The 23,454-nt window shown below is 33.2% G+C and overlaps 1 protein-coding gene and 2 pseudogenes across 2 annotated transcripts; 1 reads left to right on the top strand and 2 right to left on the bottom strand.

Moving 5' to 3' along the window:
• Positions 1 to 3,232: 3,232 nt before the first annotated feature.
• LOC111281197 (tubulin beta-8 chain-like) lies at positions 3,233 to 5,404 on the top strand (annotated as a pseudogene). Its single transcript, XR_016329172.1, has 3 exons — positions 3,233 to 3,737; positions 4,214 to 4,483; positions 4,598 to 5,404. The product of XR_016329172.1 is annotated as a tubulin beta-8 chain-like (transcript).
• A 709-nt stretch (positions 5,405 to 6,113) lies between these two features.
• On the bottom strand, positions 6,114 to 8,463 carry LOC111274347 (oxalate--CoA ligase-like; annotated as a pseudogene).
• A 9,015-nt stretch (positions 8,464 to 17,478) lies between these two features.
• LOC149514002 (uncharacterized) lies at positions 17,479 to 18,614 on the bottom strand. The gene is made up of 3 exons (XM_089745807.1): positions 18,428 to 18,614; positions 17,994 to 18,320; positions 17,479 to 17,892 (listed from the first exon to the last, which is right to left on the bottom strand). The coding sequence occupies exons 1-3, from the start codon at positions 18,498 to 18,500 to the stop codon at positions 17,747 to 17,749; spliced, it is 546 nt and encodes a 181-aa protein (XP_089601933.1). The 5' UTR covers positions 18,501 to 18,614; the 3' UTR covers positions 17,479 to 17,746.
• Positions 18,615 to 23,454: the final 4,840 nt, after the last annotated feature.

Below are 23,454 nucleotides of genomic sequence, written 5' to 3'. Positions count from 1 at the left end.
CGAATTCACTCAATTATGTTTGATTAATATGTAAAAATAAACTTGATTCTTATATTCAATAAAAATTCAATTAGTTGTGCTCAAGCTCGAACTTGAGTTTGAGCTATTTTATCAATTAAAATAATTAAAATATATTAAAATATAAAAGCTCGATTAAGCTTGTGAACTATTTAAATTTGTATAAAAATGCTTAAACTTGATTTGATTGATAAATCAAGTTACTCGAACTCGAATTTGAATGGATAATAATTGAATCAAATTCAAATTTTATTCGAGTCAAATCCGAATAACTTGTGAATATTAATGTATCATTTACACCGCTATTGATCCTCCTCATGATGGTGTAACAGTCTCGAATGTTCATGACCATGGCCAATTTTTTGTAAGAGAGTCTCGCGCTCTTTAATGCCTACACCTGTTTAGCCTTATCTTAACTCGACTCAACTCAAGCAGCTCCCTCGCCAAATGGCTAGCATATGACTATTTTATTTTGAAGGGGAACGCCACTCTTGTTACCTTGATGCATGCCATTACAAAACCATTCATAATTCGTGTGAGCATTGGAAGGTAAGTCCACCACAACTGCCTTGTCTTTCACTTGGAGGAAGTATAACCAGCCATAATTATCCCTGAACATGTTCAAGGTGAGGAGAACGTTCACCGAAGGCATCCACCCATCTATTTTGCAAAAAATCAAATATGTCACTAAAATGGCCCAAGTGATTGGTGTAAGTTAGTTAGCGGTTACATTGAGCGTAGCCAATAAAAGATGGAAGAATGGGTTTAGTGGTAGGTGGAACCCATAATGGAAATTGTATAGGAAGAACCCACCATGTCCTCGAATAGCCTTACTTAGCTGATGGTGAACCTTAAGGGAGACAAAGAAATCTCATACGTAGGATCGTTGCGATTGAACAACGCACGGTCCAGTTCACGCTTTATCATCCTACAAGTAGTATGGCAAGGATAACAATCTGCAGGCTAGAAACTAGGTGTTACATCTTTAGGGCCCTTGTGCTCTTCCTCCGTCACTTTCTTACCCTTATCTCGCTTGCCCCTAGCGACAGAGACACCTAGACCAGCATTAAGAGCTCCCCGCTCCCTAAATACTATGCCGCTGCCACAACTTCCACCAGTCTAACTACCTTGGTTCTTGCGACCCCTCTGTTGGCTACCTTCAACTCTTTCTTAAGCTCTTTGAGTATTTCTCTCCCCAACTTGGTCACCAGTTTTGGTGAATGAAACCATAGAATCGCCTTCTTTATCGAAACTATCAATCATGACAATTTTTTTTGGGAGTAATTTCCTTCTCTCTCTTAAAAATGCTAAAGTAAATACTAAACAAAAGTAAGAACCATGAGAACCTTACCCAGCAGTTACTGGTAAAAGACTCTGAAAGTTCGTAAGAACAATGAAGAAGCAGAAAGCATGAAGCTAATATCTCAGAAAGAAAATAGCAGAAATAAATTTTGCAAAAATCCCCAAGTCCTTTATTTATACCCAACCAAAGGGCATCTGTGAAATGGCATCAAGTTTGAATCCTAAAACATTAAACGACACCTTTGAAATGATACACGTTCAGACTATTTTAATCGATTCATACAGTACAAGATTAACTCTCCCTTCAAAAAACCCCTTTAGTTATCATTTTTCAAACTAAACACATATATTCCCTCTCAAAAGTGGTGCATTTTGAAAAAATGCACCCATTAAATGAATTTGATAGCTTCCCATAAAAAACGTGACATGTAGCTTGTCCAGTTTCTTTTTTTAGAAACATGCGCGCGTGCATCACAATACCCCACCAAAAACGTCCTGACCACGTGCATTCCACAGATGAATACAAATTTTCATAAGCCCTCACTTACTGGTTTTGTATCTATTCTAAACCATTGGCTTGCCCAAAGATAGTCACTGTTTCTTAACATAACAAGTTAGCAATCGAGCTCACCAAATCATATGCTCCATCCCCAGGTACAACTTAGCACAACCATTTGCCAAAGACGTTCATCTCACTTTCAACGAACATGTCATCATGCCAAGCTCGCCAAGACATAAAAACCCTATGCTAAAGCACTTTCATTTTTTTTTTTTTCTTTCCCTTTCTTTTTAGGTGACAATGGCCTAAAAGCGGTTACTTTGTAACCCTCATTAGATTTGAAGGGCAATTGTTATGCTTAAGTTAACTGACCAACGACCAAAGCTTAGTCAAAATAGTTAGGGTCTTTAGGTAGCTTAGGTAAAATGTCTAAAGAGCCACATCACCTATTTTAAAGTGATGGCTCACTCTTCACCAAATAAAGGACTCACCTAAGTCTCACTAATAATTTATCGAGATAATTATTTTAAAATTGATCAACTATCATTTAATTTATCTGAGATCATTAAATGCAATTCATACTTGTCTGAGATCATTAAATGTAATTTTTATATATTTATGTGGATCATTCTCAAGTTTTACATAAATATTTCATCAATAGTCAATTATCTCAGTTAGACCATCATCCTTGATCTCACATGAGAGGTAAGTAGGAAATTAGATACTCAAGATAATATAAAATTAGATTTAACAATCTCTGACTTTTCCTCCATTTAAAGTTCTCTCACACATTTCACCATTTTCATTTTTGTTACTTCCTAACTTTATCTCAAGCATTGTATTAACTTAAGTGTCGAAGCGCGTCCTGAATTAACAATTTTAATGCCCTTTTATCTTTTTTTTTTTGCTGTAAGTTAAAGTTATCATTTTCTCTACTTTTTCTCCTTTCATCTAGTTAAGACATCTAAAAATACCATCAACTATATATATATATATGTATATATATGTATGTGCTCACGCTCCCATTGTCTTGTAGAGGACTAGCAAAAATACCAAATACAAGTATATAATTCTATGTGAGACTTGAGACAACCAAACACGCCCTTGCGAGTAAATCCGTTTATTTTAGCCAAAAGCCAAAAGCCCAAAGTGCTGGTCACATGTTCCTCTCCCAAAATCACGTGCTTCCACTCTCCACTCTCCACTCTCGTACGCACGCGCAAGAAGAAGAACTGGAGGCGCCATTGAGTCGCAGAAAATGAGACAAACACTTTTTCACACATGGAAGGGACGCGTCACTCTCAATCCATCAAATGCGCGAAAAAGCCCGCTTCCAGTTAAAAAATTCAAAATTCGAAATTCCCTTTTAAATCAAACGCTCTCGTCATCACCCATCTCCATCAACCCGAACGGCAAACACCACCTTCCATCATCTCCTCATATATCTCTTCGTTTCCAAAACAAATCCACTCGCTTAAAATTCTCTGTTTTTCTTCCCCTTATTCTTTGAAACCTCTCAGTCTTTGAAAAAATGCGTCAGATTCTTCACATTCAGGGAGGTCAATGCGGCAACCAGATTGGTGCCAAGTTTTGGTAGGTGGTTTGTCGGTATCAATTCCATGGGACGGTACTAAGGGGACAACGATTTGCAACTGGAGCGTGTGAACGTTTGCTACATTGAAGCAAGTTGCGGGAGGTTTGTTCCACGCGCCGTTCTTATGGATCTGGAGCCTGGCACCATGGATAGTGTTAGATCCAGCCCGTACGGGCATATTTTCAGGCCCTACAACTTTGTTTTCTGGCAGTCCGGTGCGGGGAATAACTGAGCCAAGGGTCATTACACGGAAGGGGCTGATTTGATTTGACTCAGTGCTTGATGTGGTGAGGAAAGAAGCCGAGAACTGTGACTGCTTGCAAGGTAAGTTGTTTTTGAAATTTTTAACGTTTTGTTACATTTTTGGTTTATGTTATTTGGAATTTTTGAGTGAAGAGTATGAATAGCTCTTAGAAGAAGGATTTGATGTCTTCATTTCTTGTATTGGTTGATTTTAAGTGGTTTTTGCTGTTATTTATGATTACGGATCTGAGAATTTATGGAGGTTTTAAGGTTTTATTTGCATGTTTAATTTGATCTTTCAACTTAATAGCAAAATTCAAGTTTCACGAAATGATAAATAATATAATTTGAATGTCATGCTGGAAAACCTGGTATTATGCTTTTTAGATGGTCTATTTAAACAGAGAGGAAGATGGTTCTTAAAAACATGTAATGGTGATTTGAAATGTTGTGAAACTATCACCTAGTTTTAAATTGGATTTTGCTTTCCTCTATTACTTGACATCTATTCTTGTTGATTATGATTTGGCAATAAATTTTTTTTTTTAATCTTTCAGGATTTCGAGTACGCCACTCATTAGGGGGTGGAACTGGTTCGGGAATGGGAACACTTCTGATTTCCAAGATCAGAGAAGAATACCCAGACCGAATGATGTTCACTTTCTCTGTGTTCCCATCCCCTAAGGTGTCTGACACTGTTGTCGAACTTTACAATGCCACTCTCTCTGTTCACCAGCTTGTTGAGAATGCAGATGAATGTATGGTTTTGGATAACGAAGCTTTGTATGATATTTGCTTTCGTACTCTCAAGCTCACCATTCCAAGCTGTAAGTCAAAATACCTTTTCACACTGTTATTGTTTGTCCTGCTCATATGTTTCCCTTTCACTCTTGGTTGTGAAAATTGTGTTGATCTCATTGGTGTATCCTGTTTGAATGCAGTTGGAGACTTTAACCACCTGATTTCTGCCACCATGACTGATGTAACTTGTTGCCTTCAATTCCCTGCTCAACTCAACTCAGATCTGCGCAAGCTTGCTGTTAATCTCATTCCATTCCCTGGGCTGCATTTATTCATGATTGGCTTTGCTCCACTTACATCTCCGAGGGTCCCAGCAGTACAGGGCTCTTACTGTCCCTGAGCTCACTCAACAAATGTGGGATGCCAAAATATGATGTGTTCTACTGATCCTTGCCATGGGAGATACTTGACTGCTTCAGCTATGTTCTGTGGAAAGATGAGCATGAAGGAGGTTGATGAACAGATGATTAATGTGCATAACAAGAATTCATCCTACTCTGGAGTGGATCCCCAATAATGTGAAGTCTACTGTTTGTGATATTCCTCCCACTGGCTTGAAGGTGGCCTCAACATTCATTGGAAACTCAACATCAATTCAGGAAATGTTTCAGAGAGTGAGCAGTTCACAGCTATGTTGGACAGGAAGGCTTTCTTGCACTGGTACACCGGAGAGGGAATGGATGAGATGGAGTTTACTGAGGCTGAGAGCAACATGAATGATCTAGGTTTCTGAATACCAACAATATCAAGATGCAAACAGCTGATGAGGAGGAACTCGAGGAATAGTAGTGTGTTTGTGTCTGACTGTTTTCTGCCTTGCCTTGTTCGGGTGTTTGAATTGTGGTTATGTGGCCGGTTTCCTGTTCCCGGCCTATGGTTTGTTTATGAACATCTTTACATTAGCAGTTAGTGAATGCATATGGATTTTCCCCTTCAACTTTTTACAATGGTTGTGTTGCATGTTGATTTTTGGTAAATATTAATCTGCCTTGGTTGAAGAGAATAGGTTCTCTCATTTGGCATCCAATTCCCATTAATTTGTGATATGAGAACATGCGTTGTCTTTCAGTTTTATGTTTGTCTGCTCATGTTTCATAACTTGACACTTAACAAGTTTCCCGGTTGTCTAAAGCATGTGTTATCGAAGATGGTCTGAGGTAGTTCAAATGATTCACCCATCTTTCTTAGGAGGAGGTTATTAGCAGGACGGGGTTGGATTTCAGCATTTGACACAGTTTAAAAAAATGATTTGACAAAAATAAAGAAAATACATAATTTTGATTTAATAATTTTCATTTTATATATGAAATAGACAGAAACCCATATACATGAACTGTTAAGTTAATCAGCTAGTCAAAGTGATTTGCATTCTGTACAATTTTTTAGGCCTTATCAAACTTGATTAGAAAACTTGTTGGCACCTGGTATGCATCACAATTTCACGATGTTATGGTACGGTAATATTCTATGATGTGAAACTAAGAAGCCAATTCCATATATGGAACTCAGTTCTATAAATATTAGCTTTTTTTTATTTTTTTTATTTGAGAAGTGCATCATGATCCAGTGTGCGAGAGTGTAGCTACCCCATCCCATCTGTTGAGATTGTTAAAGCTTTTACTCATATAAAACCGGGGCAGGTGGTATTTATTCAGGTCATAGATTTGGAGACCTCAGAGGACACAGTTTTTTCGCAAGGAAGTGATCTGGTATAACTCTACTGCGGATTTTCCCCCTGGCAGTCTTTGAGAGAGAAGCAATGATGAAAACTTTCTTCGGGACTTTGAAAGCTGCAAGAGTTTTGCAGGAAAACTCTTGCGCCTCTGCCTCGCCAATATTTTGATCCTTCTCTTGGAATGATTGCGCAATTTATCTGTTAGCATAAGATAGATAATTAGCATTCTTCTACTTGACATTTCTGATTCATGGAGTTCTAAATAGAGGTTTACTGTTACGAAATGGATTTTGAATAAAAAATTAAAATATGATATTTAAAAATTTTTTAATTTGATGTTTGAATTATAAATTTATTATTATTTAATATAGTATTAATATTTAACATGATTAATTTTAAATAATAATATTAATGTGATAAATAAATAAATTTTTAAATGTCATTTAATTAATAAATTTATAATTAAAATATGTAATAAAAATTTTTAAAATTTAAATATCATATTAAATATTTTATTACAATTAATTGATCATTTATATCATTGCCACTTAAATATGCTGTATTGTATGAGCTTTTCCGAAGTTCCATAATTGGGAAACAAAGGTAGGTGGAGCAAAAGTGGATGCACAAAATATTTTCTTTCGAAAATTCATCATATGAATCTCGTAGTTGGGATCCAATATGACCACAAAATACTTATTGGGCCGTATCTCGCACAGATTCCGAACGGATGGGCCATCTTCACCTCGTTAATACTGAGGCAGAATGGACTCGTGTCGTTTGTTCGGTTGAGAAATGAGAAAGTTTGTTAGGCGACCTTTCCTCCTCGCCGTATTTGTTTTTAGGGACTCCAAATGCAACAGCTTCTGCGACAAAAGGACGGCATCCACTTGGATTGGTGATATTTTCTCACCTGAAACAACAAAAAACAAAAACAAAGATTGCAGTTTACGTTCTTATGATGAAGAAAAGAGTAAAGACATCACATATAGATAGACATTCAAATGATCATAATAACCATGACATGGTTGATACTGTAGTAATTTCAGAAATCATGATGATCAAAAATCGAAATTAGAAGTTTACCTCCACGATTAATGAACTCCTTGATCCAACCCACAAGATACAAATATCCATCCGAATCAAATACCCAACATATCCTGTATGGAACCACCCAAATTTGAAACCTGCCTCATTAGCTTCGGGGTTACTTTTATAGCCCCATTTGGTCCATTAATACACACTTCACTCTTGACATTTGCTTCTTGTTTCACGCCATTTTCATCCAAAATCACAATCTCTTGACCCACAGGCTTCCCCACTGACCCAGCCTTATGCGGGCCATCTTCGACCAACGGGTTCGTAGCCATCAACCCCGTTGCCTCAGACATGGGCCCCGAACGCCTGTTCCAGCCGGGCCAGTATCGCCGGAGCAATTGACGCACTACAGCTTCTGATGAATCGAAGCTTCGGGTAGTGTACCACGTGGCATTATTTTGTTTCACGTCTTGCCAAAATGTGGAAGCCGAGAATCTGCCAGCGGCGGGGATTTCCACGGCTCCCCCTGCCCCAAGCGGGCTCAACAACCCGTTAACAAACCGTGAACGTGAAACAACGGAGGGACTAACAAGGCCGAGTCAGACTCGGTGAGTTTGTAAACGGATACAGTATTCTTAACGGAAGAGACTAAATTAAGCTGAGTCAATGGCACGCCTTTGGGGCGTCTTGTTGTCCCAGAAGTGTGAAGGAAGATTGCCACGTCCGAAGGGTCATTGATGAGATTGCTGATTGAGTTGGGGGCTGATTCCAATTGCTTCAGGGAGAGAGCGAGTTCAGAATCAGCAGCGACAAAGGTGGCTGAGGCGTGTGGGATATTGAGTTGGCATCCTGTGGAGTTAATAAAAGCTTGGACTCTTGAGTCCGATAGGTAAAACTCGAACTCTTCAGTGGTGTATGCTGGGTTGACTGGCGCCGCCGAGGCTCGAGCTCGAATCACAGCCAAAAACATCATTACAAACTGTAATGTATAACAACGTCAAAGATAGGAATTGTGCTTTAGTAATAAAGAAAAGAAATATAGCTTGAAAAGCAAACCTCGATGGTGTTAAGGAAGGTGAGTGCAACAACATCGCCTCTCCCAATCCCAGCAGAGACTAGCCTAGAAGTGGCATGTTCGACGAGTTCCAGGAGCTGAGAATGCGTTATATCAAACTTGTCAGAAATTGACAGGGCTCGACGGTTAGGGAATTCTCTGACGACAATCTTCAGTAATCCTGTTAGTGTAAGAGTGTCCATGCTTCTCTTCTCGGTTGCTTTCTGAACGAAACAAGTATAGTTAAATTAAGATATCATGGGGTTTTTTCCTCGGAGTGCATAAGAAAGAAGAGTTTTAATATAATAGGGTGATTTTGCATGGTGGCCTGGAGGGTGGGGGCTCGACTTCCGTTAGTCCAAGTCAAGTGTTGAATTTCTAAAATTGACGAAGAAAAATATTTGAAGTAGTTACAACCTAGCTAGCTCAGAGTAAAATTTTGAAGTTTTGTCGTTTTGGTGTTGTACATTTGTGAAATGTGGGACATTTACTTTGATCTTCATTTGGCATTCCTTTTGGAATAGACCTAAACCAGCGTCCCTTGAGGCATTTGGCCATGATGCGCCCTGATCGATCCTGCACATCTCTTTTCAATCACAGTGTAGTGAAATTCATTACCCCTCAATGAAGTAAGCACGGGATGTCATTTAGCAAAGCCGATATGTATGCCCAAGACCTGTCCAATCGTTTGAAATTCTGTTAAGTCAAAAAACTTCTAGTAACGTCAAAAAGTTATAACTGTATGTGATAATTTTGATAATGACCGCTCACATTGTTCACAGCAACTGAGCCGACCTTATCCTGTTTGGGCAGCTCAAAATGCATGGTGCATTCAAGTAAAGAGTATAGAGCAATATATCTGTCATGCACTCTGATATTCTATGTATGATAAGATACTCGTTAGATGGTATTTTGTGGGAAATGGGAATTGTGGTTGTCACAGGTTATACATTCTGCAGATTGGACTATTATGAATGGCTTGTGCACTAAATTTACCCGTTCGGTTGAACCCTTTTGTTTGTTTCAATCCTTTCCAATGGCAGCTATTTGCTGGGCCTTCTAAAATAATAATAGTACGGGGTTGGATCCCATACTATAACAATCTCTCCCTTTAGTTTTATTAGGAAGAGATTCATCGTCATAACAATCTTATTTAGAATTTATCTTGATCAAAAAATCTATTTCGATTAAGTTATAGCAGAGCTCAAGTTTTTTTTAAAAAAATATCTTAATTAACATATTTATTATTTTCTCATTAGTATAGATTTTATTCAATTATATCTGTTGCTCATTAATTACTTAATGCAATTAGTGACATCTAGCATTAATGTGCTTTGTTCAAACATGGTACATAGCATTCTTACTCAAATATAAAGCACTTTGACAATCATAATATATCACATATTCTTTTTTATTTAACTTCAATTTAAGAAAATAATGTTTCATCTAAAGCATTTTATTTACCTATTTTGATTGTTACAATGTAGTCTACCATCAGTAGTTGACAAAGCAACACACTTTTGCAACTTAAATTATTAAGACACAGTTCCTCATACAAAAGTGAACAAATACTTTGAAATAAATTTTTCACCATTAAGATCATATGTCATGTTAGCATCAATAAACCCTTTTAGAATTGGTTGTATAGTTCCATAATTTAAGCACATTTTTTAGGTGCTTCTCAAATATCTAAAAATCCATTTAATTGTTTCCTTAAGAATCTTACTTGGATTAGAAAAAAGTTTGCTCACCACACTAACTACGTATGCAATGTCAGGTCGTGTGTAAATCATAAGATATATAAAAAAATCAAATGTAGATGAATAAGGAATACTAAACATAACTAACTGCTCTTTTTTAGTCACTGAATAAAATTTTTAACTCAGATGAAAATGGTTGGCAAGTGGAATACAAACTGATTTATCAAGCTACATGTTGAATCTACAAACATCTATTCAACATGCTTGTTCAATAATAACCATAGCTTCCCAGCTTTCTTATCTCAGATAATATCCATATTAAGAATCTACTTTGTTGGGCCTAAATCCTTCATGTCAAATGACTTTTATAGATAATTGTTCTTTTAACATACGAACCATATTAGCATCTTGTCCATAACTAGTATATCACCAACATATAATAAGAAAATAATGAAGTTATCATTAGAAAATTTTTGACATACACATAAGAGTCCATTATTGTTCTTTTATAGTTATGATTCATTATAAAAAAAATCAAACTTTTTATACTACTATCGTAGAGCCTATTTCAAGCTATAAAAGCTTTTCTTTAGTTTACAAACTATATGTTCTTTCCCTTTCACTTCAAAATCCTTAGGCTGATTCATGTAAATTTATTCCTGCAAGTTACTATGAAAGAATGCAATCTTGACATCAAATTGCTCAAACTTAAGATTCAAAGTAGCTACTACTTCTAGTACCACTCAAATGGAACTCATCTTCACAACTAGAGAAAAAATTTATCAAAAGCAATACTAGGTTTTTTAGAAAAATCTTTTACCACTAATCGTGCTTTATATCACTAGCTTGTCACCATCACTTTTAAACCCATTTATTATTTAATGGCATTCTCCTTTTCATAAGTTTAACAAGTTCATATGTATTATTTTTTTACAATGACTCAATTTCTTCTTTCATTACTTTTAATAAGTGCTCTTTATTCAGAGTAGTTTGTAAATATTTGAAGCTCTCTACTCATTTTTATTAGTAATTAAAATAAAATATGAACTTGGATACCTGATGGATAGTCAGTGCTCTCTATTAAATCTTTTAAGCTGAGACTTTATATTACTTGATGCCAAAAGTAACTCCTCCTACTCAATACTCTTTGGTGGAAAATATTATTCCCTTTACTTAAAACTAATTGCATCTATTATTAACTGTGGTTGGCTCATTCGTATCTCTAAGTTTTGTCTCTTGCTCATTTTCACTATCTGTGTCTTTTCGAAGTGGAACATCTATCAGTTTGAATCATCATACTCAACAATAACTCGTGTAGCCTTTTCATTCTTCTCAAGGTCTGCTATGATTTTTTTTTCATGAAAACCTACATCTTTACTTTTGATTGATTTTTTTTCATTGGATCTCATTACTTGTAACCAAATTTCTCATCACCATATCCAACAAATATATGCTATGTGATTTTACTATTAAGCTTTGATATCTGTTTTTTTGGCATATGTATGAATACTTTATACTTGAAAACCTTTAAATGATAGTATGAAGCATCTTTCCTGTCCACGTTTTTTTTGGAATGTTAAAGTTCAAAAGAACTGATGATGATCTGTTAATCAAATAACATGTTATGTTGACTGTTTCACCTCAAAATAGCTTTAGCAATTTTACCATCCTTAATATACATCTGATTTTTTTCACAATAGTGTAGTTCATCCTTTCAGTTACACTGTTATGCTCGGTGTTTCAAGTTTTGTTATCTCATGCATGATCTTATACTTTGAATAGTATTCTTCAAAATCTTTGAATATGTATTCTCTATCATTATCAGTCCAAATATACTTCAAGGGCAATCCTATCATTTTTTTTCACCAAGGTATGAACTTTTTAAAAATACTGTACTACTTGACTTTTATTTTTCAATATACACACTAAAGTCAGTATCATAATAAAGGAACGAAAATTTTTACTATTTCTCAATGACTCAATTTTAATGGGACCACATACATCAAAATGAATTAATTTCAATATGTTTTCTTTCCTCTAAAAATGTTTATGAAAAGAAACTTTACGATACTTGCCATGCAAAAAATGATCACATGAATCAATAACTCGTGTAGCCTTTTTATTCTTCTTAAGGTTTCTTTGGTTTTTTTTTTATGAAAGATCACATCTCTACTTTTGATTGATTTTTTTTATTGGATCCCATAACTTGTAACCAAATTTCTCATCATCATATCCAACAAATACATATTGTGTGGCTTTACTATCAAGCTTTGATCTCTATTTTTTTGGCAAATGTATGAATGCTTTATACCTAAAAATCTTCAAGTGAGAGTATGAAACATTTTTCTGAAATATTTTTCTTATCTATACTCTTTTTGGAATGTTAAAGCCCAAAGGAACTGATAGTGATATGTTAATCAAATAGTAGGTTGTGTTCACTGTTTCACCTTAAAATAATTTTAGTAATTTTACCATCTTCAACGTACATCTTACTTTTTCCACAATGGTTAATTCATCCTTTCAGCTACACTATTATGCTGATGTGTTCTAGGTTTTGTTATTTAATGCATGATCCTATGCTTTGAACAATATTTTTCAAAATCTTTATATGTACATTCTCCATCATTATCAATCTAAATACACTTCAAGGGTAATTCTGTCATCCTTTTCACCATGGCATGAATTTTTTAAAAATATTATAGTGCTTGACTTTTGTTTTTCAATATATACACTAAAGTTTTATGTGAGGTATCACAATAAAAGTACTAAAATACTTGCTATTACCCAATGACTTCACGTCAATAGGATCACATACATAAAAATGAATCAATTTCAATATATTTTTTTCCTCTAAAAATGCTTATGAAAAGAAACTCTACGATACCTACCATGCAAAAAATGATCACATGAAACGATAAACATACTTTTGGTCAAGGAAATAAGAGATTGCTTTGCTAAAAGCGATAATTGCTCAAATATGCCAACCTTTTGTGCCTCAAAATTTGTCAAAGCATCATCTTCAATAGCATTTATCTGGTTGCCGTTTAATTATATCCATATATTATACATTATGCAACATAATTTTTCTCTTGCAACTCTCATAGATTATTTGAGAAGTTTTCACTATCTATTCTTTTGTTAACTTTAATATCTTTTTTTTTATCAAAGATATTAATTGGAAGCAAGTTTATTCTTATATTTGGAATGTATCTGACATTCTTCAAAGTCAACATGCAACCTATACTAATTTGTATAATAATATCACTAATCCTAACAATCTGTGACACATTTCTAGTTTTTATCTTGGTACAATCAAAGTCTCTTACTTTGCAAGTAGTAAACAACTCTTTTTTTAAACATAATGATATGTTGCTCTTGTGTCAATTATCCACTTAATGCCTGAATTACCAATCAAATTATAGTTGCCATGTGTACAAATCAAAGTAACTGAATTATTATCTGAATTCACCACTATAACACTACCATTATCTGGACTCTTGTCTTTTTCATATTTTTGTTCTTTTTTCAAGATTTTGCATTTCTGTTTTATGTGACTAGGTTTACCACAATGGTAGCACTTTACTTTATCTTTGGACTAAATTTATGTCTAGATTTATTATAGTCTTTTGAATTTTGACCTCTATCAATGTTTCTACCTTATTTTCTGTGACAAAAGCTTGATTCATTGTCTCTCTTTTCACCTTACTTAATCATTAAGCATATTGTCTTTTATCATATCCAAAATCACCTTTTAGATAGTAGTTGAATTAAGAATAGTCACAACTAGAGTATTCTAGTTATTTCGAAATGAACCTAAAAGATTCAACACATTCATTTCATCTTGCATTTTAAACTCCATAGTAGTCATTCCATTGAATATATCTTAAAAACTATTTAAGTGCTTTGTAATCGATCATCAATTCTTGTACTATAAAGTTACAAGTTTTTTAATAAGCATAACTTTATTCATGCCTATATTTGTCTCATATAATGCTGCTAATTTTTTCTAAAGAATGTGGGCCTGCGCTACATGATGGAATATACTAACATCAACCTAATTTCTAATTGTGACTAGTGTCTTTCTATCTAGTTTCTTCCAGCTTTCATCTTTCATATTTTTTGGTTTAATCAAATCACTTAATACCGAATCATACAAATCTTTGTAGTATAAATTATTCTCTATCATTGGCTTCTAAATTGAATAATTTAAGCTGTTAATTTTATTATGGAACTTGTATCATCTTCTATGATATTAAATAAAAATTATTTCTATCTTGGGTTGCTATTATATCAATAACTCAAAAATAATTATAACTTTGATATTACTTATTGGGCCTTTTAAGACAATAATAGTATGGGGCTGATCCCACACCATAACATATTATGGGTTTATCACGTTGAATTTTGTATATTTTTCCTTTTGTTTTGAATATTTTTACCCATTCGAGTATAAGTGCCTTGCACGACAAAACATATGTTTACAAGTCAGGCTTCATCTTTTGCTTTGCATTTTTGTTTCTAGGTTAGGTTGAAGTTGAATTGCTTTGTGAATTTCAATGGTTTCTTTTTTTCAATATTGCTTGTGCTTTTAAGAAGGTGATGGCATTTTAGTCACCGACACTATCTTTGGTTTTCCTTTCCAAATTTGGCAAAAATCTAGACACGGAAACTCATATATTGCTAATTATAATGGCAAAACAACTGTGACCTTCTCGCGTTGCTTGCACTCTGCTCGGTGATATTGGCAAAAATCTAGACACGAAAACTCATATCAATTGCTAATTGGACAGACTTTCATTGAAGCGTACAATTTAGTAAGCAGGTCTATGCGCAAAAAAGATATGACAAAAATATCGAGATGAGTATTAAGTGATGAAGTGGGTTTTGCATTAGAAATTTTCATTTGTACCAGAAGTTGTTGGTGTCTTTCTTGCAAGTTACTAGTGTCTGTTTGTTGATTCCTTGCTGGTTTCGTAATCACTATATATTCTTCTGCAACTGTTTGCACACGTGCCAAATGAAACTGTCCTGTTAGCCGATTCTTGCCATTAGAAACCAACAGAAATCATGAATTTAAGAATAGGAAATATATAGCATATAAGATCAAATTGAGATTGAACACTCATTTATCTTTCACTTTTCGCATGCTTTATAACTTCACTTTCACTAAAGTAAAAGACAAAAGGAATTGAAGGCTTGAAGCCACAACAACATTCTCGGCATTCGGACCAGCCCTGACATGGTATCAATGATCGTATCTTTGTTAAAATTGAAAATTATGCTTTTCTCTAAGATAAGAATATCAAAACTTGATGACTTGAATTAGATTAATCTTTATTCGAACCCAAGCCACTTATCTCTGAAGGTTAAGCTTAGGTGACCAACAACTAGCTAGTTATAATTTTGGGACTGTGTGTTAAAGTTGAATATATGGAACAGTTATTAAATTGTTGGTATTGTAATTCAGATGCCATCTTTCTTTTCTTCCAAGGGATGATTATAGGCATGCAAGATGTTGAAAATAAAGAATTTAAGTTTGGATATCATTGTTATTTATTTTTGCAATAATTATTAAAACCATCTATGATCAATAATAAAGTATCAAAAGTCATGCACGTCAAAAAAATTATTTAAAAAAAATAATATTACAATGAATTTAAAATTTATTATTATTATTATTTATAAAAAAGCATATGATTATCGACCCGAGACGAGAAAGGCACCTCTTTAGATGTGATTGTTGGGTTGCTCGGGTATATTCATTTGCCAATTTCAAGGATCAGGGCAGGTACATGGTGGTCCTTGGGCTGGGTTTTAGTTGCAGATTTTGGAAATAGGAAAGCTGATTTGGACCTTCGAACTCTCAGAGTTCACTTTGGGCCATATCGACGCTTCGTAGGCAAGTTTACTAGTTTGTTAATCAAATTATACATGTAAAGGTTGACCTTTGAGGCATCTTGATTTTTGGTGCAGTCCAGGTGAAGGGCTTTGTATGCTACACCAAACTGCAAGAAGTCTCTACACTAACACGTTTTATGTATTGAGAAATTAAGAAGGCTTTAAGCCTTTAATTAACTACCTTTGACTGGACTTTGAAAGTGAAAATTTTTAATAGGTTGGAAGAATATGAGTTGAAATTAAATCCTCTTTGCTGCCATCATCCCATCTTCTAACCACTAACTTTCCTAATAAAATAAAAACTAAAAAGAGAAATATGTTTTGAAACGGAAGAATTCTCCATTTTTATTTTTGCAAAACACGTCCAATTTAATATAGTTAGAATAAGTTGGCTTAATTTATATCATACAAATATGTGCATGAGTTTATAAATTTGATACATTAAAAATGTGTAATTCTGTAAAAAAAAATTACAATAGGGACGATGGTGAATTATATACAAGATTGAAATCACCAATTATCTAATTACTCTTATTATACATTTATCGTTTGTATTAGTTTTTAGCTTCTATTAATTTTGTTCTTTTAATGTTGCAATATATTTTTTGTATGAAGGAGATCATAGCTTGAGGATAGGAAATGGGCTATAAGTGTTAAATTTTAAATTTAAATTTATTAAATGTCATTTTTTAATATGTTTATATACCAATTGAACTAATTAAATTTTGGATTAGGTGAATTTTCTCCGTGTAAGAGCATAATTAATTTTTTTTTTTGGGCTTCTATAAATTAATGATGATATTAAATTATCATGTACGGCTTCTATATTAATGTTTTCTTTGATATTAGTCTTCCTTCGTTGTTTTTTTTTTTTTTAACAAACAAAAAGGCATGATAAGAATTATTTATGGGCCTGATTTATTAATTAGGGTAGAGAATGGTGTTTGGCAAGTGATATAAATGAACAAGTACTATGCTAGCAGCAGTAAACATTTTTTTTTTTTGAAATTGATAAAATTATAATAAAATATTATGTCAATATGATTAATTGAATAATTAATTAATAAACTAGAACATAACTAAATAATTAAACTTACATATAATAAAACTTAAACTTAAGACCTTAGAGTGTTAGGACTTCCTTCTTACCATTAAGCTAAAGTTATATTGGGATATCAACGGTAAGCTTGAATGTTAATTAAACCATCATTAAGCAAATGCCGTTATATGGTTTACCTTCTGTACGTTTATTAATTTATCATTAATTAGTATTATATTTAGTGAATGATATATCCTTATGCATGTTCTTATTTTGTAACAAAAAATAATAAGAAGAAATTGTAAATATTAAAGAAGATATTTTTTTGGTGTGGATGATTTAGTCTTGGTAGAAGTTTTAGGATTATGATCATTCATGTATCTTAGAGTACACATCTTCTACCATAAGTTTAAAAAATTAAAAAAAAAAAAAAAAGGTTGAAGAAGTTTTCCCAAATTCATCAGTTTCCATTTTTTCAATTTAATGGAAATATTTATCCCCATTTGAGTTTTGACTATTATAAATGGAATTGCGTTTTCTCCTTTTGATCGTTTTTCATCCCATGATAATAATAAAAAGAAAGATTGTAATTAATCACGTAAATAAAACTATAAATCTGTTATAAATCTGTATTTCATAATTTGGTTTTTCATACCCATTACAATAAGCAAATACTAAAAAAACCTGGGTATGTTACCACACAACCTCGTAACATATCTATCTAGAAAGTAGCACCTTACTGGATTGAACACATCAAGCTCATGGCTCACATGCACACACCAAATTAAGCTGGTCCATGCACTTGAGCCCTGTTTCTAAACCCTAGTGCAGCTTTCTTTTATTGTAAACTACTAAGATTTTGTAAAAATTCCACTTAATCAAGATTTAATATGGTGCCATTGCTGGGGCCACTCCCCAGAACTTCACGCCACTGGCGGGTCCTGGTGCAACCCAACCAGAGCTTTGGATCTCAGCCATTCCTCTGCGTGCATTTGCTCCTTGTGCCTCACATAATTTTGGAAGAAAAACACCTACCAAGACAGGTAGCGGTCAAACAAAATCAGTGCTCTTGTGTAATCTCTAGTCTCTACTCTCCACAATAAGTTAATATTATTGTTATACTATATGTTACCTTCTCCGGCGGCCAGGTTGAAGTAAAGGTCGACCGCGTTGGGGCAGTTGTTGTAGCACTGAGGTGAGCAAAGCATTTCTGTGAAGCCAGACTCGAGGAGGGAATCTGATGAGATGCCAAAGGATCTTCTGTCGAGCCCGCATGCTTTGACACACTGGTCGCTTTCAATCCAGTTCTTGATCTTATCAGCTTCAATTTCAGATGTGCGGCAAGTTAGCTCTTCCTCTCCGCTCCTTTTGACGTGCTTCTCTAGCACACAGCGCTTGCCTGTAGACGATACTGCGTAGGCGCAGGTGTCTTGGTCAAGGTGTTCACATGTTATTTCCCCTGCAACCAAAATATATAATTACGTTAAAATGTCTTTCTAATGAACAAATTAATAAAGCTTTGTTAGGAAAAAAAAGCTGCATGTGCTAAGTATTAGATTTGAGAACCTAGGGTTGCTTGCAAGCAGAAGGCAAATATTGAAAGAGCTAGGACAATCTTCAAGCTACGGTTGGAAGTCATGGTTTCTAATGGAAAGAAAAAGCCAAGATTTGTTGAGTATCTAAGGCTTTTACTTTCTAGCAACTGTGTGCGATTCTTCTATGCGAGGAATGTGATGTGAAGAATGATGGGGTGGGCAAGGTTCTTTTATAGTTGGTTTCGGTTTAGCAGCTTGCAACTTGGAAAATCAACCCACGAGATCGGGGAATTTCAAGTCAGAAATCGAAACCAACCCTACTGTAGATGCTAGTTAGAATTATTAAAATAAAACTTAGATGGAGTTTTTTAAATGAAATTTGTGCAAATTTTATCTAAAAATGATCTAATAAAAATTTCAACTCGAAAAATTAACAGAGATTAATGTAAAAATTAATAATATATAAAAAATTATTAAAATTATTATTTATAATTCAAATTTGATAAGTATTTATTTAATTATAAATTTTTTTTAAAAAATTTAAACTAAAATTACCTATAAAAAATTAAAATTTATTTTTTTCAAATTTTACACACTTACTTTATGTACTAAAACTTTTTCAATTTATTTATTTTAATTTTAATTTAATATTTTTAATAAAAAATTTAACAAATTTCATTTAAATAATTTGGTCTAAATCTTTTACCGTTATTGGACCCACGGTGGCCGTGCCCAGGAAATCACTGTCGCTATCAATGGCGCTGGAATGCCACATGAATCATGATGCTATGCTTGGACTAAAGTTTCCAATACTTTTTGGTGGAAAACACTACTCATGTTACTTAAAAGTAATTGCATCTGGCTTATTATTAATTACGATTGGCTCATTCGTATTTTCAAGTTTTGTCTCTTACTCATTTTCACTATCTGTGTCTTTTTGAAGTGAAACATCTGTCAGTTTGAATCATCATACTCAACAATAACTCGTGTAGCCTTTTCATTATTCTTAAGGTCTTCTATGATTTTTTTTTATGAAAAACTACTTTTTTACTTTTGATTGGTTTTTTTTTCATGAAAAACTACGTCTTTACTTTTGATTGGTTTTTTTTTATTGGATCCAATTACTTGTAACCAAATTTCTCATCACCATATCCAACAAATACATACTGTATGATTTTACTATTAAGCTTTGATATCTGTTCTTTTGGCATATGTATGAATATTTTATACCTAAAAACCTTTAAATGAGAGTATGAAGCATCTTTCCTGTCCACACTTTTTTTGGAATGCTAAAGTCCAAAAGAACTGATGATAATCTGTTAATCAAATAACATGTTATGTTGACTGCTTTACCTCAAAATAGCTTTAGTAATTTTACCATCTTCAACATACATCTGACTTTTTTCACAATAGTATAGTTCATCATTTCAGTTATACTATTATGTTTGATGTTCCAAGTTTTATTATCTCATGCATAATCTTATGCTTTGAATAGTATTTTTCAAAATCTTTGAATGTGTATTCTCTATCATTATCAGTCCAAATATACTTCAAGGGCAATCCTATCATTCTTTTTCACTAAGGTACGAACTTTTTAAAAATACTGTAATACTTGACTTTTATTTTTCAATATACATACTAAAGTCAGTATCATAATAAAAGAATGAAAATTTTTACTATCACCCAATGACTCAATTTTAATGGGACCACATACATCAAAATGAATTAATTCTAATATGTTTTCTTTCCTCTAAAAACGTTTATAAAAAGAAACTTTACGATACTTGCTATGCAAAAAATGATCACATGAATCAATAACAACTCGTGTAGCCTTTTCATTCTTCTCAAGGTCTTTATGGATTTTTTTTTTTTATGAAATATCACATCTCTACGTTTGATTGATTGATTTTACTGGATCCCATAACCTGTAACCAAAATTTTCATCACCATATCCAACAAATACACATTGTGTGGCTTTACTATCAAGCTTTGATCTCTATTTTTTTGGCAAATGTATGAATGCTTTATACCCAAAAATCTTTAAGTGAGAGTATGAAACATCTTTCCTATCTACACTCTTTTTGGAATGTTAAAGCCCAAAGGAACTAATGGTGATCTGTTAATCAAATAGTAGGCTGTGTTCACTGTTTCACCTTAAAATAATTTTAGTAATTTTACCATCTTCAACGTACATCTTACTTTTTTCACAATGGTGAATTCATTCTTTCAGCTATACTATTATGCTGATGTTTTCTAGGTTTTGTTATTTTATGCATGATCCTATGCTTTGAACAATATTTTTCAAAATCTTTATATGTGTATTCTCCATCATTATCAATCTAAATACACTTCAAGGACAATTCTGTCATCCTTTTCATTATGGCATGAATTTTTTAAAAATATTATAGTACTTGACTTTTGTCTTTCAATATATACACTAAAGTTTTATGTGAGGTATCACAATAAAAGTACTAAAATACTTGCTATCACCCAATGACTTAACGTCAATAGGACCACATATATCAAAATGAATCAATTTCAATATATTTTCTTTCCTTTAAAAATGCTTATGAAAAGAAACTCTACGATACCTACCATGCAAAAAATGATCATATAAAACAATAAACATACTTTTGGTCAAGGAAATGAGAGACTGCTTTGCTAAAAGCGATAACCCTAAATTGCTAAGATATGCCAACCTTTTGTGCCTCAAAATTTGTCAAAGCATCATCTTCAATAGCATTTATCTCGTTGCCGTTTAATTATGTCCATATATTATACATTATGCAACATAATTTTTCTCTTGCAACTATCATAGATCATTTAAGAAGTTTTCACTATCTATTCTTTTGTTAACTTTAATATCTTTTTTTTTTATCGAAGATATTAATTGGAAGCAAGTTTATTCTTATATTTGGAATATATCTGACATTCTTCAAAGTCAACATGCAACCTATACTAATTTGTATAATAATATCACTAATCCTAACAATCTGTGAACATTTCTAGTTTTTATCTTGGTACAATCAAAGTCTCTTACTTTGCAAGTTGTAAACAACTCTTTTTTTAAACATAATGATATGTTGCTCTTGTGTCAATTATCCACTTAATGCCTGAATTACCAATCAAATTATAGTTGCCATGTGTACAAATCAAAGTAACTGAATTATTATCTGAATTCACCACTATAACACTACCATTATCTGGACTCTTGTCTTTTTCATATTTTTGTTCTTTTTTCAAGATTTTGCATTTCTGTTTTATGTGACTAGGTTTACCACAATGGTAGCACTTTACTTTATCTTTGGACTAAATTTATGTCTAGATTTATTATAGTCTTTTGAATTTTGACCTCTATCAATGTTTCTACCTTATTTTCTATGACAAAAGCTTGATTCATTGTCTCTCTTTTCACCTTACTTAATCATTAAGCATATTGTCTTTTATCATATCCAAAATCACCTTTTAGATAGTAGTTGAATTAAGAATAGTCACAACTAGAGTATTCTAGTTGTTTCGAAATGAACCTAAAAGATTCAACACATTCATTTCATCTTGCATTTTAAACTCCATAGTAGTCATTCCATTGAATATATCTTAAAAACTATTTAAGTGCTTTGTAATCGATCATCAATTCTTGTACTATAAAGTTACAAGTTTTTTAATAAGCATAACTTTATTCATGCCTATATTTGTCTCATATAATGCTGCTAATTTTTTCTAAAGAATGTGGGCCTACGCTACATGATGGAATATACTAACATCAACCTAATTTCTAATTGTGACTAGTGTCTTTCTATCTAGTTTCTTCCAGCTTTCATCTTTCATATTTTTTGGTTTAATCAAATCACTTAATACCGAATCATACAAATCTTTGTAGTATAAATTATTCTCTATCATTGGCTTCTAAATTGAATAATTTAAGCTGTTAATTTTATTATGGAACTTGTATCACCTTCTATGATATTAAATAAAAATTATTTCTATCTTGGGTTGCTATTATATCAATAACTCAAAAATAATTATAACTTTGATATTACTTATTGGGCCTTTTAAGACAATAATAGTATGGGGCTGATCCCACACCATAACATATTCTGGGTTTATCATGTAGAATTTTGTATATTTTTCCTTTTGTTTTGAATATTTTTACCCATTCGAGTATAAGTGCCTTGCACGACAAAACATATGTTTGCAAGTCAGGCTTCATCTTTTGCTCTGCATTTTTGTTGCTAGGTTAGGTTGAAGTTGAATTGCTTTGTGAATTTCAATGGTTTCTTTTTTTCAATATTGCTTGTGGTTTTAAGAAAGTGATGGCATTTTAGTCACTGACACTATCTTTGGTTTTCCTTTCCAAATTTGGCAAAAATCTAGACACGAAAACTCATATCAATTGCTAATTGGTCAGACTTTCATTGAAGCGTACAATTTAGTAAGCAGGTTTATGCGCAAGAAGGATATGAGAAAAATATCGAGATGAGTATTAAGTGATGAAGTGGGTTTTGCATTAGAAATTTTCATTTGTACCAGAAGTTGTTGGTGTCTTTCTTGCAAGTTACTAGTGTCTGTCTGTTGATTCCTTGCTGGTTTCGTAATCACTATATATTCTTCTGCAACTGTTTGTACACGTGCCAAATGAAACTATCTTGTTAGCCGATTCTTGCCATTGGAAACCAACAGAAATCATGAATTTAAGAATAGGAAATAGATAGCATATAAGATCAAATTGAGATTGAACACTCATTTATCTTTCACTTTTTGCATGCTTTATAACTTCACTTTCACTAAAGTAAAAGACAAAAAGAGTTGAAGGCTTAAAGCCACAACAACATTTCCGGCATTCGGACCAGCCCCGACATGGTATCAATGATCGTATCTTTGTTAAAATTGAAAATTATGCTTTTCTCTAAGATAAGAATATCAAAACTTGATGACTTGAATTAGATTAATCTTTATTCGAACCCAAGCCATTTATCTCTGAAGGTTAAGCTTAGGTGACCAACAACTAGCTAGTTATAATTTTGGGACTGTGTGTTAAAGTTGAATACATGGAACAGT

This window comes from Durio zibethinus, chromosome 17 (assembly GCF_047325235.1).
Source record: "Durio zibethinus cultivar Kanyao isolate XHJ-2024 chromosome 17, ASM4732523v1, whole genome shotgun sequence".
Lineage (NCBI taxonomy): Eukaryota > Viridiplantae > Streptophyta > Magnoliopsida > Malvales > Malvaceae > Durio > Durio zibethinus.
This window is presented reverse-complemented; position numbering and strand designations above follow the sequence as displayed.